This window comes from Dromaius novaehollandiae, chromosome 17, assembly GCF_036370855.1.
Source record: "Dromaius novaehollandiae isolate bDroNov1 chromosome 17, bDroNov1.hap1, whole genome shotgun sequence".
NCBI lineage: Eukaryota > Metazoa > Chordata > Aves > Casuariiformes > Dromaiidae > Dromaius > Dromaius novaehollandiae.
This window is the reverse complement of record NC_088114.1, coordinates 11,899,717-11,916,079: the sequence shown is the minus strand read 5'-3', so window position 1 is coordinate 11,916,079 and position 16,363 is coordinate 11,899,717. Positions and strand designations below refer to the sequence as shown.

At 41.4% G+C, this 16,363-nt stretch overlaps 1 protein-coding gene across 3 annotated transcripts in view; it reads right to left on the bottom strand.

Annotated features, from left to right (window-relative positions):
• MED15 (mediator complex subunit 15) overlaps positions 1–16,363 on the bottom strand; it is a 31,718-nt gene extending 15,355 nt beyond the window's left edge. For all 3 annotated transcript variants that reach the window (XM_026119210.2, XM_064522192.1, XM_064522193.1), the window contains exons 1-8: positions 16,183–16,363; positions 9,572–9,659; positions 8,274–8,325; positions 7,667–7,696; positions 6,218–6,433; positions 5,299–5,561; positions 4,131–4,505; positions 2,876–2,962 (exon numbers count right to left, since the gene is read on the bottom strand). In XM_026119210.2, coding sequence (XP_025974995.1) covers positions 2,876–2,962; positions 4,131–4,505; positions 5,299–5,561; positions 6,218–6,433; positions 7,667–7,696; positions 8,274–8,325; positions 9,572–9,659; positions 16,183–16,250 — 1,179 coding nt within the window. In that variant the 5' untranslated portion in view covers positions 16,251–16,363. The remainder of the gene's footprint in view (positions 1–2,875; positions 2,963–4,130; positions 4,506–5,298; positions 5,562–6,217; positions 6,434–7,666; positions 7,697–8,273; positions 8,326–9,571; positions 9,660–16,182) is intronic.

Sequence of the window (16,363 nt, the reverse complement as noted above, 5' to 3'; positions counted from 1 at the left end):
TCTCTAAGCAAAAAGAATCTACTTTTCCCCCATTCTTCCAGCTGTTCAAAAGTTAGTGTTCACATTTACAAAACCTGTGACCCTTTAATAAAGGGGTGAGGAAAGAGGGTTCCAAAGATTGCATCTGTTTTATGTGAAGAAATGTGTCTGTGAAAGAGTTGTTCTTGTCAGATAATCTAGAACTAGGAGTCAACCAGAAGTGTTCACGGACTTTTGAAAAATAACTTAAACTGAAGGTAAATCCTTCTCCACAACTGAAATTGAGATAAATCAATTTACAGAAACAAGAATTTTATCCAAAGAACAGAGAGCAAGCAGAGGAAGAGAAAGTCTTCCTTCACTGTAAGATATAAAACCCATTATTTGATAAAAAAACAATGAACTAGAATATAATAACCAGAACTGTGAACCCATAATTTTGTTCCATCTGAAATCCAAGGATTCAGAATTCCTTAAATATGCAGCTTCCAGCAGGAAAATACACACTGTGCCACCACCACTCCATTAAAGGCAGGCCAGGTCTGATTTTCAAAGAGCAATAGCTAATCTATATTCTGTGCACCTGAACAAGTTGCAGCAGAATAGTGGTTTAAGCTTTGTTCATACTTAAATCCAGTTGCTTACAGGTTCTCTCTTCTGTAGCACTGTATGGTCACTAGGACACTGCTTAGCTTATTTACCTGCTTCACTTGTGAGTTACGTGCTCCTAAGGACTAGATACCTAAGCAGCGTAACATTCACCTGAACAGTGTCATTATGACAACTTCAGAGAACTTCAAACTCACATGGATCCATGTTTGAACTTGGGATTGATTTTGATTTTACCTAGAAATGCTGAACAGAAGCTTGATGGAAAAGGAAAAATGCAAGCATATCAATGCAAATTCCCAGTTTGAAAGCCCATAGAGACCAAGCTTAACTGTAACAAGCAAATATTAGGATAGGGTTTGTTTAAAATAAAAGTTTCCCAGAACCAAATGAGGAAATCAAGATAGATTCATTAATTCTAGTGATAGCGGAAAACAGACTAAAGACAGGAACAGAATCTAGTATCAAAAGAAACTTATAAAAATCAAAGACAATCCAACCATGCTCTCAAGACCAAAGCTGCATTATAATATTCTACAGAGCTACAATCTTAAAACTAAACAGAAAATAGTTATACAAAGTACAAGAAACCAGTTTAATTATTGGACTTAGCAGCATTAAGTGAATTTTAGTAGACTTACACTGTAACAGCATGGACAAAAATGGAATGAGCCTATCTAGGCAGTTTAGAGAACTCCATCTGTGAGAGATAATGAGCAATCCCTGAGTTTAGTACACATGGCTTAACAAAGCTGCAATGCAAAACCAGGTGACAACCATCTTATCACCAGAAACTTTTCAAATGCACTGTGGTATTAAGCCACTGGCATATGAACTCACTAAGTAGGACAAAAATTAAGTTGCCTGTACATAAGCACCATCCATCTGCTTAGGAGTTGGAAAAAGCAACATTAAGTTAGTTTGGGGAAAAAAAAAAAAAAAACACAGGGGAAAAAAAGTCAGTCTCCTTTTAGTCAGCCTAAGTCTCTGCAGGTCCCAAATGGAAATTATTCATGAAATAAAGTTTTAAGTCACATTTCAACTGTAGTAAATGAATTCTACATTGCTGCCAGTACTGTATAAAGTCTACTTACCACTGCTCAGGTTCAACATCCTGTGTTATGTCAACACAAGCAAAATGGCCAATACAGAAACAGAACTCAGCCACTGGCAAGAATGTGGGCTATATGAGGTTGAGAAGGTACAAGACACTATTCCTGACATAAGTTTGGGAACCAGTTGTTATCACTCACCCTCATTCAGTATGTTATCAAAGGGTCTTACTGAATCTAGACTATTACTTTTCTGCTGAGGGAAAAACAGTACAATATGAAGAGTGTCTGGGTATATAGACACCACTTTGCATTAATCCTAGTCAACCTCATTTCATCTCTCTGCCTCAGTCTCTTCATCTACAAAGTGGTAATAATTGTACTTACCCGTGTCTGTAAAATGCCTCAACATGAAACACTACAGAGGTAAACCAAAGACTTCCATATTCTTGTGGAAAACAGGATGAGGGATTCAGGTCAAGCAACTCCCAATTTTTCCCCACATCTCCTTCATAATAGACATGCATCAAAGAACAATCACTAGGGCTACGAGTGTATTGCAGGTAAAGAAAACTGTGTTTGACAGTAAGCTTTCATCCAGCACTTTTTTTTTTTTTCTTTTTTAAAACGTAACTCTGCACTTGCAATACATGCCATTTTTTTCCTTGACAACTCACATTCACAACAAGGGCAATTTATATCTACAGCCCAGTTCACTCAGAAAAAGAAAAGGAATGAAAGATGAAAGGAATGAAAGGGAAGCATGGAGAGATTTCATTATCTATACTACTTTTTGTGCTTGATATATGGAGATGGAAGTTAGACCACATATGAGTTAAGACTAGCAGGCAAAGATTCACAGTACAGTCAGTTCACACAACAAAACAGTTGTCTAAGAAAGTATAACAAGAGTAGAGGTGATACACTCCAGGAACCAGCAGTCAAACTTGTAGCACGACCATAGTAGGCCGTTTTATTGATGTGCACTCCTATGCCACTGCGGGCAACAATCTTACCTACTCAGGACAGAGAACATGCACAGAGGTTGTCAAATGAAATCCTGCCTCTGACTCCAGGCAAAGGAGAAGCAGCATAAAACCCATATCCCCTTTATAAAGGGGATGACCAGTGTCAGACCCCTCATCAGAAAGCCACCAGAAACCCATCTCCATGCTCATCTTTAGCATGCACTTGCTACAGGCCTGCACTAGTGATACTGGCTCCAGGGCCCTTACCTGTCCTGCAGCTCCCATCTGAGCAGCTTGGGCCTGAGCTGCTTGCACTGCTGCTGCCTGCTGCTGCTGAACCAGCTGAGCTCTTACCTTGAGTATGAAGAGAAAGAAAAGTAATCATGTGTAACTGATTACAGTATGACCCTTTGTTTCATTAAATTAACCACATGTGTGTGGGGGGGGAAGCACAAGCATGTTTGGAGACAAGACTTAAGATCAGCCTCACATATGCATTCTAGGAGAGTTTTTAACTTTATGAACTCAAGTGCCCAGGTTTCTAACTCAAACTGTGCCCCGTAATATCTGACTCTTTCTTGCAACTTCTTCCCTGTACAATCAGATCTTCTTATGAGAATATAAGACATTTCAACTTTCTGGCAAACATAGTTAACCATGTACGTGTTGATTTCCCTCAAGCACAGTACGAAGCACCTACCAGTGACCAGCACTTCAAACTTTTTATACGTTTCATTTAGATTGTCAGAGGGATGCACATGATATCTGAACTGCTCCTAGACTAGCTGGAAGGAGCACAAAGTCAGTAAATCGACTCTTCCATGTGGGGTCAAGAATTTCTCAAGTGGGGCCCTCCACTCCCACACCACCAGCAAGGTCCAGAGAAAAACAGGTCTCCAAATTGTGCCCGAAATTTTGCTCAATAGCACACAGCACTCACCGAGCCCACAGAAACTGACCATAATGCAACAGTTAGAAAAACTGCACCATTAATAGCACAATCCCAACTTCTAAAAATGAAGTAATAAAAGATTCAGCAGAGTAAAACTATTACCTTGTCCACATACTATTCCAGGCAGGAACTATCAGTGTCTTAACTTTGGCTAAAACCACTGCACATGGCAGTAGAAGCAAAGCCAGTGTGCTAGAGAGCCAACGCTGGCTCCAGTCACATGCACTAGGCCCTCCAAAGCACTTGCTAATGCTCTTAAACAGCATTCATCATGGAGAAGTGATTTTTACCAGCATGCATTCCTTCCTTCTTGTCCTTCCAAGAATAAGCGAAGAAATATTTTTTTAAAATCAGAGACTTCCAGAATTCCTAACCTTTGTGGATACAGAACTGTTCTGTGCTGGCAGGCCCAGAAATAAACTTTTAATGTCACCATACTCTAACAGGCAAACTACAGACCTTTTAATAAGCTATGGTATTTCCTACTCCATTATTAGCAAAGGTGAAGAAAATTTCTGTTTCTCTAAAGGATCATAACGAGCCAACAATCAGCGGGTGACTAGCCCTTACCTGCATTGCTTTTAATTGTTGTGGCGTGAGAGTGACAGGCATAACCTGACTAGGAATTTGTCCTGAGATTGCCTGTGCCTGAGACACCATGGGCTGGGGCTGAGGCTGGGATTGTGGTGGAAGCTGAGACTGTTGTGCCTGAGCAACCTGCTGTTGTTGCTGCTGCTGTTGCTGCTGCATCTGTTGCATCTGCTGTTGCATTACTTGTTGAGGTGGTTGCTGCTGTATCTGTTGCTGTGGTATTTGTTGCTGTTGCTGCTGCTGCTGCTGCTGTTGCTGCTGCTGCTGTTGTGCCTGCATAGCCTGCGCTGCCTGCAGCTGCTGCATTTGGGCAATTCGCTGGAGTTGCTGTTGCTGCTGTTGCTGCTGCTGCATCTGAAAAGCAGGAAAAGTGAGGAGGCTAAAGCTTCCAGCAATGCTACAGCAGCCTTATTTTTACAGAGCAGGCCAAGAGCAAACAGAATGCTAATGCATCAAGATGAATATTCAAACCCAAGTTGAAAGCTCCACCTTTTTAAACACTCACTCTCCAGATATGACTTCTACATAGCGCATATCCGGTAGTTCCATTCTCACTGTGAGAAACTTGTCTCACTACTAAAACAATTTTCAAAGGCAAAGATGACGTCTATCAGCTTCTCCCCTACAAATAGGCTCAGAAGCACTTCTTCAAATACAACCAACTAGCATCAGCACCACCATTTACCAGAACTGCACAAGAACATAACAACTGAAGATTCTTCTTCTGCTTTTGTGCCTAAGGATGATGCATATATTATGTTCCTGGCACACATTTTTTAAAGTGGCAATGAGTAATTCACACAGTGACAAAATGATCACTATTTCTAGAGTAACGGAAGTATTGGAATGGAACTCTGTCCTGATGCTTATGAAAAGAAAGGTTTTAATTCTCTGTTGCTGCGGCAGAAGCAAGCAATCAAATGATTAGACCGCTAAGCCCTTCCTCTAGGATGCAGTACACTGTTGCCAATTAAATTGCCAGTCTAAACTGAAACCCTACCCCAAAACAGAAGTGTGTTAATACCAGGCAGAGCTAATATTCAGTACTGCCATGCAAGCCAAAGCTCCAGACAGAACATCGTCACTGGACAAGTAACTGACCACAGATCATCTCAATTGCCATTGTGATTGTTTTGTTTGCCATTACCTGCTGCTGGTTTTGCTGCTGCTGCATCTGCAGTTTCAGCATGTGCTGTTGCTGCTGCTGGACAGCTTGCAACTGCTGCTGTTGCTGCTGCTGTTGCTGGGCTGCTGCAGCTGCTGCTGCCTGCTGCTGCTGGACCTGAAATTGTTGTTGCATGGCTGATTGCTGGGCCTGGAACTGCTGCTGCTGCAAAGCCACCTGCTGCTGCTGGAACTGCTGCTGCTGCTGCTGTTGCTGCTGAGCTATCTGCTGAAGCTGAAGTTGGGCTAAAAAGGAGGCAGAACGTACTTACAAAATGAAACCCAAAACATCACAAGAGACATTACCCAGTATAACACCACAATAACTTATGATAATCTTTAAAGTACATGAATGTTCTTGGTTAACACCATATACTTTTGCATCCTCAAGCGGAAGAGGCACACTAACAGCAGAATTAATGGCACCTCCAACTAACTACCTCTACAGCTCACTGCCTATATTGAGACAGCAACCTAAGCACAGAGTGTAAAAAAGTGCAGGAAGAAACAGTGTGGCTCAGTGACCACTTGAAGGACCAACAACGAGAACACACCTTAGTCTCCATGGAAGCCTCTGAGAAACAGAAGCTCCTAGAGACAACATATTCACAGAAGCCACCAGCAGGAAACGCAACAGCCACAGTAAACACAGGTGGGCTCCACAGAAGCAGCAAAGTCCTAAAATTGACATCTGGGAGGATGGAGGAGGCATTTGCTCATACAAAAGCTAGTTTGTTCTTCATTATACGAAGGAAAACATTTATCCCATGAAGCAGAAGTATTTGAAATTGGTTCTGCTCCCTGTACTTCTCCCAGAGGATTTGGCCAAAAGTATTAAATAGGGCAACATACTGAAAAGCTAATCTAACAATTTCAGTGGCTGAAGCTAAATGAATACTTACTCTGCTGAGTAGCTGTAGAGACACCAGGCATCCCATGAGGGGCCATCCCAGAGGTTCCAGAAGGCTGCTGCTGCCCGGGGAGACCCAGCTGTTGTCCCATTGGGCCAAGACCACCCATACCACTCATCGGTGCTCCCTGAGCTCGCGAAGCCATGCCCATTCCAGGTGCCCCTGCTGGGGGACCCCCAGTGAGATTCTGCAGGGCATTCATAGGATCTACAGAGAAAACAGCAGAGTTACTAATATGCAGCCAGACATGCAATTGCCTGCCCAAAATTCTCCCATTCTCTGGCATCTACTCTCTGACCCGCTAGATTCAGACCATGACTATATCCAACCCCTGAGCATCTAAAACTGACTGCTCTGCCACTGAGACCACAGGAAGCTTCTGGCAGATCTTTGCCTCTCTGTATAAAGAGTAGAGATTATTTAAAGTGCTTCAGTTCTGCAAAATTTCATATAAATTCTAAATATATTAGACAAAAGAAATTCATTAGGCATCTCTGGATATATACGCAAGACAAAACAGGTCGCCAACAAAACTCTGAGGATTGTAACCTCAAAAACCAAGAACAGAGTCCTGCTGTAGATCCAGTTTGGCCTCCTCCCCGCAAGGTTGACATGGAGAAGCAATGCTCAGACCAGAGGAAGTACCTTGACCTTATAATACAGCTCCCCTAGCCATAACCTCACATTTTTATGCAGTAGACAAATTCAGCGTCTTTCAGTCAGGAGAACTGTCACAGCCTATGTCCTGGGCATACACAAAAGCGAAGTCAAAGACAGAATGGGAATTCAGAAGGGCAAAACACAGCATGGTGCGTAGAAGCAGTATTTGTTTTATTCATCACGTATAGAACACAAAACCCCCTCTTCCTTCAGGATACTTGTCAAATAACTTCTAACTGTCTAGTTTAGATGCTAATCAATCCTAGGCACTTCACACAACCTATAGAGGGATAAAAGCAGTGGATTATATTATGTTACTAATATATAATGCTGTAAGAATTACAACAGAGGCAGAAGACATAATGCAGACCTAGCCTTAGCCAAATGACAAGAGTGCATATACCCCACAAAAAACAAAGTTCATTTCTAATGCAAAACACTGAGGAACCCAAAGATGGCTGGGAGAAACCGGAACTGCTGAGCAGGAGATTGTTTTCAGCCACTCTTATTCTTTGCTGTGAATAAACAAACAGGGAACCAAACAAGTATCCTGTGCTACACCCAAAACACAGCTCAGGCCTGTCACTCCCACCACTGAACAATTCATGAGACCATCACACTACCTTTCCTTTTCTCCAACAGCATTTAGTATTCCAGCTGGGAAATCCACAGCCTTAACACAAAATGGCCCTGGTTTCTGAGCTGTTCAATTGGCGAGAGAGGAGAAGGCAAAGAGGGAAAAGGGGGGATGGGGGGGGGAAAGAAGGGGGGAGCTCTTACCACTGACTGAAGCCTGGGATTTCTTATTGTCTGCAAAAGGAGAACAAAAAAGTTGATTTTGTTCATCTTGTCACACGCAAATTTGGCACTTTAGACACACCCTCCACAAGAAATATATTCACAGTATGAATAATCACTATCTACTGTAGTTCTAGCCATCTCTAAACAGTTTACCAGACCCACTGTCCAAGATAACTGTATCATAGCTATAACAAGCATCATAGTAGAAAGCTATTTTCATCTTTATTATCATATATTTCCAGGACTGAGCATGCAGAACAAAATGCATTAAGCTAAACTGATCTGGTAACCAAAATGCTATATAAACTATGAAAAGAAAGGAAAAATGCAGGAAAAAAACTGGTAAGGTGAAAGACTGGTAAATTTAAATAATTTCTCAAAGACTTCACTTATAGACATACATTGCAAAAGAAACAATATTTAGGAACTGAGCATGTATATTACAGAGAAAATTATTAAGGCAACTCATGAACAGTGACAGGCAGGACCACAGGTACAAACCCTAAAATCTACATTTTCTTTTTCCCCTTATGAGCAATTCTGTCACTGAGGAAAAAAACAAAGAAAAAAAAATCCAATTACTTACGAATGTCTCGAAAATGGATAATAAGTCTGGCCACAAGAGAAAGATATTCCTCCTAAAGGTGAAAATGAGTATTTTAACGTGGGAAACAAAACCACCAGGACTTTCTGGTCCTTCCGTGTTCTTCCTCCTCTTCAACATAACAGATTTCTCTTTATAGGGCCAGTGAGCTTTTCAAAGCAGTTCACTTGCAAAGAACAGTCTGTCCATGTACTAAGGGGGAATATTTTCACTAGAAAGTCATTGTGCTTGATAGTACAAGAATGGCAAGAGGTCACAAATTCATAGCAAAGAACAGGCAACCTCTGTGACAGTCATACTAATAGGACCACAATATGTGTATCCAATTACAGAAGAATACATCCATTTTTCATTTGTTACCCATTCTAGTTCCTCTTGCTTAAGGATCGAACCTTCTTATTTAGTACACTGACTTATTTTAATCTGGCATTGAACTAAGTCACATTCATATGGCAAGAGCTTTTTTTAAGCTAAGTTAGTATTACAAAAATGAGTAAGTCAACATCTCTAAAGAATAAAATTGTCCAATTTACCTGGCATCATTTACCTGGGTATCATTTTATTAGCATGCCTCACAATTCATAACAGAAACTGTTGAGAGGCTGAGAGATTATACCTGCACATGAAACTGCTAACTCAGCCAATGAGGATGCCATCAGTAGGCATAAATTTATGACAGAAACATCATAAAACTCTCACCAAGATAAGTTTTATCTCAAACAAAGATGGCTTGTTTGGAGGCAGCAATAGTATCCAATTTCTTACAAGAGAGCTCCAGGAAATAAGTTTACATTTGGGTAGAGTCTAGAATGGTACAAAATGATAACCACACTTCCACAGAGACCTCAGCACTTCCCTTGCTCTTACTCCTAAGACAGCCTTTCTACTGATATCTTGGTCTCTCCCAATCACCACACTAGTCACACAGAATAGTGCTACACTGTAGATAAAGGAAGTTCTGTACAGTTTACTACATGCCTGTCTTTAAGTAAGGCTCAATTAAGCACAGTCCCATCTACACATTAAATGCTACAACATCGGCCAAGACAGCTTGGCCTGAAGTCCAGCTTCCTATCTTGATACTGCACATATGGGATGCAAAACACTTCCACTTACCCTAAAGGGGAAAGGATCACACTAAATCCAAAATCTTTCATAACTACGTACTCTAACCAAAGACTAATAGTTAACCACGTGCACTGGGTTTGCTGTTTCTGTGGGTTGTTCGTAACTTCTTTTGTCATCCCAGTAACTTGTGGAAATACAGAGAGATGCTTTACCCTTGTTTTGGCCTTCATAAAAACATGACTCTCCATATCTTTGCTGGATTTATTGTGGGCAACACCAGCCTTCCTCATAGCTTCATCACTGGAAAAAAAAAAAAAAAAGAAAGAAAAAATAAGGATGAAGATTAATTGAGGACATCAGAAAACACTTTCTGTAGTTAAGAAGGTCTGAACAACAGCTTTTTACCCCTTTCTTTTTGACAAATCCATATATAGACTAAAAAACTCATACATTACTTACAATTGTTGCCCTTGAAAAATTTCTTCAAATAACTGAGAAGAACCCAACTCATTTCTAAAAGACAACACAAACATTCTCTGCAGATATTCAAGAATTACTGCTAGGCAAGCCATTACTTTGCTCTCTGAAGCATTATTTTGACTAAATGCCAGGACCTGTTCATTTGAGGAAAGTTGAATGACAGGATTAACGCATATTCTGTGAACAATGGGCCTGAGCCTGCCTAGTGTCACATGTTTCGGAAAAGAATCCTCTAAACACAAGGTAGAAGAACAAAAAATAAAAAAACCCACTGATTGCACAATGCCACAGAGGTTTGACCAAGGACCTAAGAATGCGGGAGCATTGCTCAGGACAGAGAAGGGGAGATGCACATGGGTGTGCAGGGAAGGGAGAGGACAAACAATATGAAAGCAGCAGGTAAAGCATTAGGATGAAAGGAAGGCCCTGCTGATGAAAGTTGAGAAAAAACAAAGGGGGTGGTAATAAAAAGCTTTCGATTCCCTTACTCTTCTTTCCCATTTACTAGCCAGAATAATAGGGGCCTACTGCCCTTTCTCCATCGCGCCTTTTGTAAATTGAACCTAGCTCTCCCTTCTGGATGGGAAACTAAACATGTGAGAACAAAAAAAAAGAACAACATAGCCGAAAAGCATACTGCTAAGGACGTGAAGGGGAGAGAAGGGGCGTTTTCAGTACATCAAAAAGTAACAAGTAATTCCACTATGAAATATGCACGGAGATGAATACGTCCCGCCTGAAACAAGAGTTTGGTCAGGGGAATAGCCCTATTCAAATCTTCAGGGCATTCTTGTTCCCAGAAGCGTCTCATTCTGCTGCAAAACTCGTGTTTTAATGTAGCCTAGCAGCTACAGTTTAAATTCCATGAACAAGTTACCAGGAAATATTTTCACTTCGTAATTAACATCTCATCAACGTATATCTCAGTAACTGTTGTTGCATAAGCAACTAGCCTACACTAAATGGATCCCTGAAAGTTTCAGTCAGTCTGAAACAGGATCACTCTTTTCCTCTCCTAAATTCCTACCACATCCCTTGCAGCAGGACTGGTGTTTATATGAGCAGCAAGCTGGTTTAGCTTCCTGAACTCAATCACTCAGTCACACAAATGAGAAGAGCAAGTGCAACAGCCTCGACATACAGGGGCTCAGGCTGCCACAGCTCACACCCTTACCTTGCAGGAAGTAGTCTAGTAGCAGGCAGCTAACCTACTGTAGCTTGCAGAGAAGTAGACAGTAGAGCATAGCTAACCTGATGCAAGTCTCCCTCATAGTAAGTTGCTCATGTGGCCAGACAGACACTGAAACAGCTGTTTATACATGCCGGTTATTTAAAATGAAGTTGGATGGGAACCTAAAGCAGAATAACTATTCCTTCCTGTGCAAAAAAGCCTTAAAATGAGCTGCTCACAAAGGAACTCCATTGCAGAGGAGGAAACCACATCTAGTTCTTTGCTGATGCCTCCCTTATTTCCATGCTTTTCCTTTCAGAAAGGCTGCCACTAAATCCACACTACTCTCTCAATCCTCTCTTACTCTGCAGCTGCACACTGCAATGATACTGCCTCTCATTCTGAAGGCAGCAAGAACTGAGCACGCAGAGAGATAAGGAAAAGATTATGCACAGGCAAGTAAAGGAAGTAACATGCAACTAGTACTAAAGGGTCATGATACAGAGACAGTGATAAATACAGTATCAGGAACCTGGGGAAAAAAATACCATATAAAGAGTAATCATTTACTCTTATATGTATCTACCATTTCCTTTTGATGTTACAGAACATGAAAAATAGCTACCATTAATCTTCTATTTCAGATCACATCTGCATTACCAGTAATGACCCTCAAGGGACTTCATACCATAACTGCTAGTATTCCAATAAAAGTTTAGACTGGGAGGGAAGAAGGGCAGGAAGGGAAATACACAGAACTGTTCATTTGTCTACAACCATATCCCATCCGCAACCAAGAAAATATCTGTGTTAAAAGACTGGGAAATTCACTAACGCATACTACAGCTTTAGCATATAGTTAAGGATACAGAGTATTGCATCACATGCTTCCAGAACACCACATTCACCAAAACTTTGAAAACTAGATGATACCTGACAATTCAACCTTCATCTGCCTCATAAGCACTTACTGAATGCATCAGAAGGTACATGCTGAATCCCAGCCTTTGCAGTTGATGCAGAACACTCAAGGTTGCAGTTTAGTGAGGTGACGCCCTTAACGGCAACATTGGCTTCAGGATTCCCCTTCCATTCTTAAGAAGCTTGTTTCTAGCCCAAGTGTGCCACTTCTCACTTAGGCCAACTGATCCAGTTGAAAAACTTGCAAAATATGTACTTCTTCAAAGCTATACCAGCTCCCCAACCAATTCACACCATGATTGCACAAATCAGTTGTTCCAATAAAACTGAAGGGCAATGAGTTGCAGGACCAGCAATACATTAAGCCAAACCCAAGCTTCATCATCAAACACTGCCTTATGAAATACGATGCCTGATCACTACAACACTCAATTTTTCTGCCATAACCAAAAAAGTGTCAGGTGAACTGAGCCACCTCTACCTCCTAGAAGGATTAAAAACTTCCAAATAAACACACCACCGAATAAGCTAAGTTTTAATCACTTATTTGTGCATATGACACTGCCCCACACATTTTTGTTACGTACAGATGAGGTGTAACACACTTCATCATTGACAACCCTCACTGGAAGAATGCTCATGTGGTTAGACACTGACAATACAGACCAGCGGGAGGCCCAAAAAGGAGTCATCCCATGTTGCTTCATTCATATTTGCTTGACAGAACGCATTAAGGCCTAAAGCGCATTCCAGTCTTCCAAAAACCTAGCATCTGCCCCAGTCCCACAGAAAACTGCCTTCAGCTACAGAGGGGGAAGCAGGGGTCAAACCCACTGTGATAAGGCCTTGTCATAGCACTGTCTTTCTTTCCAATCCTGCAAAGTCATGAAAAACCACCTTCTCACTGCGCAAGGAGAATCACCCCCTCACAGCTTCACAAGCATTTTCTCCAGCAGAAGTGACTAAGAAACTCCTCCTTCCAAATTATGCCAGTACAACCATTTGTGTGGCTGTGCAGGCAGCAGTACTGAAAAACAGTTCTGCTTAAAAATAACCACTTTTCCCAAGTTATTTTTAAACTTTGAAAAATTTCCGCATCAGGTTCACTGCATGGTGACCTAAACAGTTGCACCGAAGAGGTATTGCAAAGGCAGAAGCTCCCTCAGTTCATAGTTGTGTCAAAATAAGCATTTACAAAATTAATCCCCTAACTTTCTACAGACCTATAGGGAGGGAGAAATACCTTCCTTCTTGGCCTGGTTTTGCCTCAGGTCTCAGAGAACCTAGGCTGGAATACAGACCTAAGGCTGCTTTATGAACTGGTTTTGTGAAATATTTAACTGGGAGCAGCAACACAGACGATCTTCCACTTCTTTCATTTGAGGCACTCAAGCTGATCCAGTCATTTCCTACTTGCTGTTCGTCAGTTTTCACCTCAGTCTCCTTGAAGTACTTTCTGCATCCATATCCTTATTTACATTTACCGTGGGCTAAATCCTTCTCAATCTTAAGCAAGAACATACACCTCAGAACTCTGAGCAAAAAACTCAACTTAACATTTAGGAATCATCACATAAGTTATATTCTTTCTCTGTACTCAACATGCTTCCCTTCTAACACAGGCGGTAAGTAGCATGAGGCAGGAACTGTAAACAACTATGTACCAATTTTACCACCATGCAACCAAGTTCGGGTTTGTCCTTCAGGCAATACCAACATTTAAAAACATATTATGGAAAGGCAGTGAAGAGAGAAGAGGAACCCCAGAGGCACAGGTCCCGAGGCATCAGTACGTGCCTGCTCCCTGTAAGGAGCAGCATAAAGGGGTGCCTTGCAAGCCCAAGCATACAACCACACTCCTGCGTCTTCCCCATCTTCTGGAACGACCTGAGAGGAACCTGAACTGCTCCCTGGATTCCTGGATCTAGCAACAGGATGAAAGTTCTGCCTGGGCCTATGTCCACACAAGGATCTAACATTGAGTGGGGCTGTTCAGGTCATCAAATGCAGTATTCTGCCAAATGAAGATAACCAACCGATACACACTGGCCTCCGACACATTCACTAGGATGTCTGTTGCACAGAGTCCCCCCGAAGTGCTCATCTATATAATGCCACTATTCTAACAGTATGCTTAAATTCAGAGTTGTAAAGGAAACCCAAATGTGAAACAGCAACAACAAATCAAGATTTCTGTATCCAGCAGCTATAATAAAGACCATCAAAATGAGGTAAGTGAAAGGTTCCATACATTTAAGTCAATTTTTAAGACCAAGTTTTAATATTTCTAATGGCAAATAAATATTACTTATTATTTGCAGAATGAACTGAAAGATATACACATAAGCTAGTGAGTTTTCTTGACTGTTAGGAATAACCTTCCCACAAAATTGAAAAAACCTTCAGAAGATATTTAGTTTAATTATCTCCCTCCTCCACCTCCTATGTATGCACCACTAATGGCAAAACTGGAAGTTTATGGACAGAAATAGGCACTTGTTACATACACAACTTGAGTCTTTTCATTTCTCATTGAACAGATCTATTAAAAATCCTAGTTTTGGCTAGCTTCACTTTATTCCAACATTAAACCGAGCCAGGTTAATTTCAGATATGCAGTACATGTTAATACACTTCAAAAAATATCTGCTGTAATCATTGTACACTTAACCCCGTAACAAGTTTGTTTGCTTTTTAAATAAGATAGCACACTTCATACATTTACATTCACTCTAAGGCAGGATGGTACACAAGGAAACCACTTACAAAACACAACTTTGGTGGGGGGCAAAAGGTTGTGTCAATACATTTTTAATGAAAAGCACACAGACTGTACACAAGCACATCTGCGTATATGTGTAAGAGACAGACAGAATTTTAATTCTGTTTTCTCACAACAAGAAATAAAAGCTTAAAGTAATTGTCATCTCTTCATATGACATTTTACCTTAAAAAAGAAAAAAAACCACTAGAACTACTGAACAATAAAATCTTTACCTGATACTGCATGCTTCCACTGAAACATTTATCACCATTTTTAAGTACTGCTCATAAAAGACAGTTACAATTTGCAGAACATATGTATAAACAACAAAAAACAAAATTATTGCATTAAGGTTTGTACCATTATTAATTTCCTCAAAGTTATATGGTGTTGGAGGGCATTTTTGCTTGATTGTTTTGAGGAGAGAGGAGAAGAGGGAAAGGCAAGGAATTCATCTAACGAGACAAATGACTTTGCAGAAACTTTAGAAAGCAGAACATCACTTCTGAACAATAAATATGTTTCCATAGGTTTGACAGGTATATGCTATGGTATTCTTTTCCTGAATGTTCTAACAGTTTAATTATAAAACAAGCAAGTAAAGCGAGAACTTGGGAAAAGCTAGGCCAATAATGGCAGTAATACCATCATGCAGTCAAACTGTGCACTGTTTACATATCAGAATGAAACAGGCAGCTAATTTTTAAACATTGATTCTCATAAACAACAAAGCCAGATCAAACTTTTCAAGCATGCATAAATAAACAGGCATAAATAAGGATTTCAACACTATAAAAGTAATGAACAGTGCTTCCACTTCTATAATAGCCACATTATGTTGGGTAAAAGGGCCTTCCATGAAATAAAAAAGCATGCAGAGAGCAAAGCGCTTCAAGCAAAGTGATTGAAAAGACTATCAGAAAGACAAGCTGAGCTTTATTTCTTTTTAGCAACTTTTGCAGCATCAGACAGAAACTAACTATGGAGCTTGCTCTAGAATTAACAATGCAAAGCCCTATCCAAAATAACTACAAAATTAAGTCACCAACTTTTTTACTTCATTTTTTGCCACAAAAATGTCAGATGCAAGATAATAACAGTGGTCTTCACAGGACAGAATACGGTAAACTTAACAACGCTAAAGACAAAGGACAAAGTCAAGGCACAGCCCTAATGCAGAGCCTATCGAGCAGGAGAGGCGGCAGGTACTCCTCAGGAGGAGGAGGAAGACAGAATATCTGAGAAACGAGGTCAAAAAAAGGCCCCGGCCAACCCCCCGGCCCTGGCCCTGAGCCGAATCAGGTGAATCAGGCGGAGGCAAAGGGTCGGCGAAGGAGCCGTGAGGAAAAGAAACACCGGACAAACAGAGGCGGGAGGGGGAGGCCCGGGAAAGGCCCGCGGAGGAGCCAAGGGACCGGGGGGGAGGGAGGAGGAAGGGAGGGGGAAACCCCTCGGCACCGGCCGAGCGTGCCCGCGGCCCCACTCACATCTGGCTGACGAGCTTCTGCCGGAAGTTGTTGCTGCGCCAGTCGCTCTCGGGCCCGGTCACGTCCATTCCCGTCGCGAACCCTGACCACCGCCACAGCCCCACTTCCCTCTGCCGCCGCCGCCGTCGCTCCGCCACACGATGTCGCGGAAGTGACGCACGCGCACTTCCGGCGCGCTGAG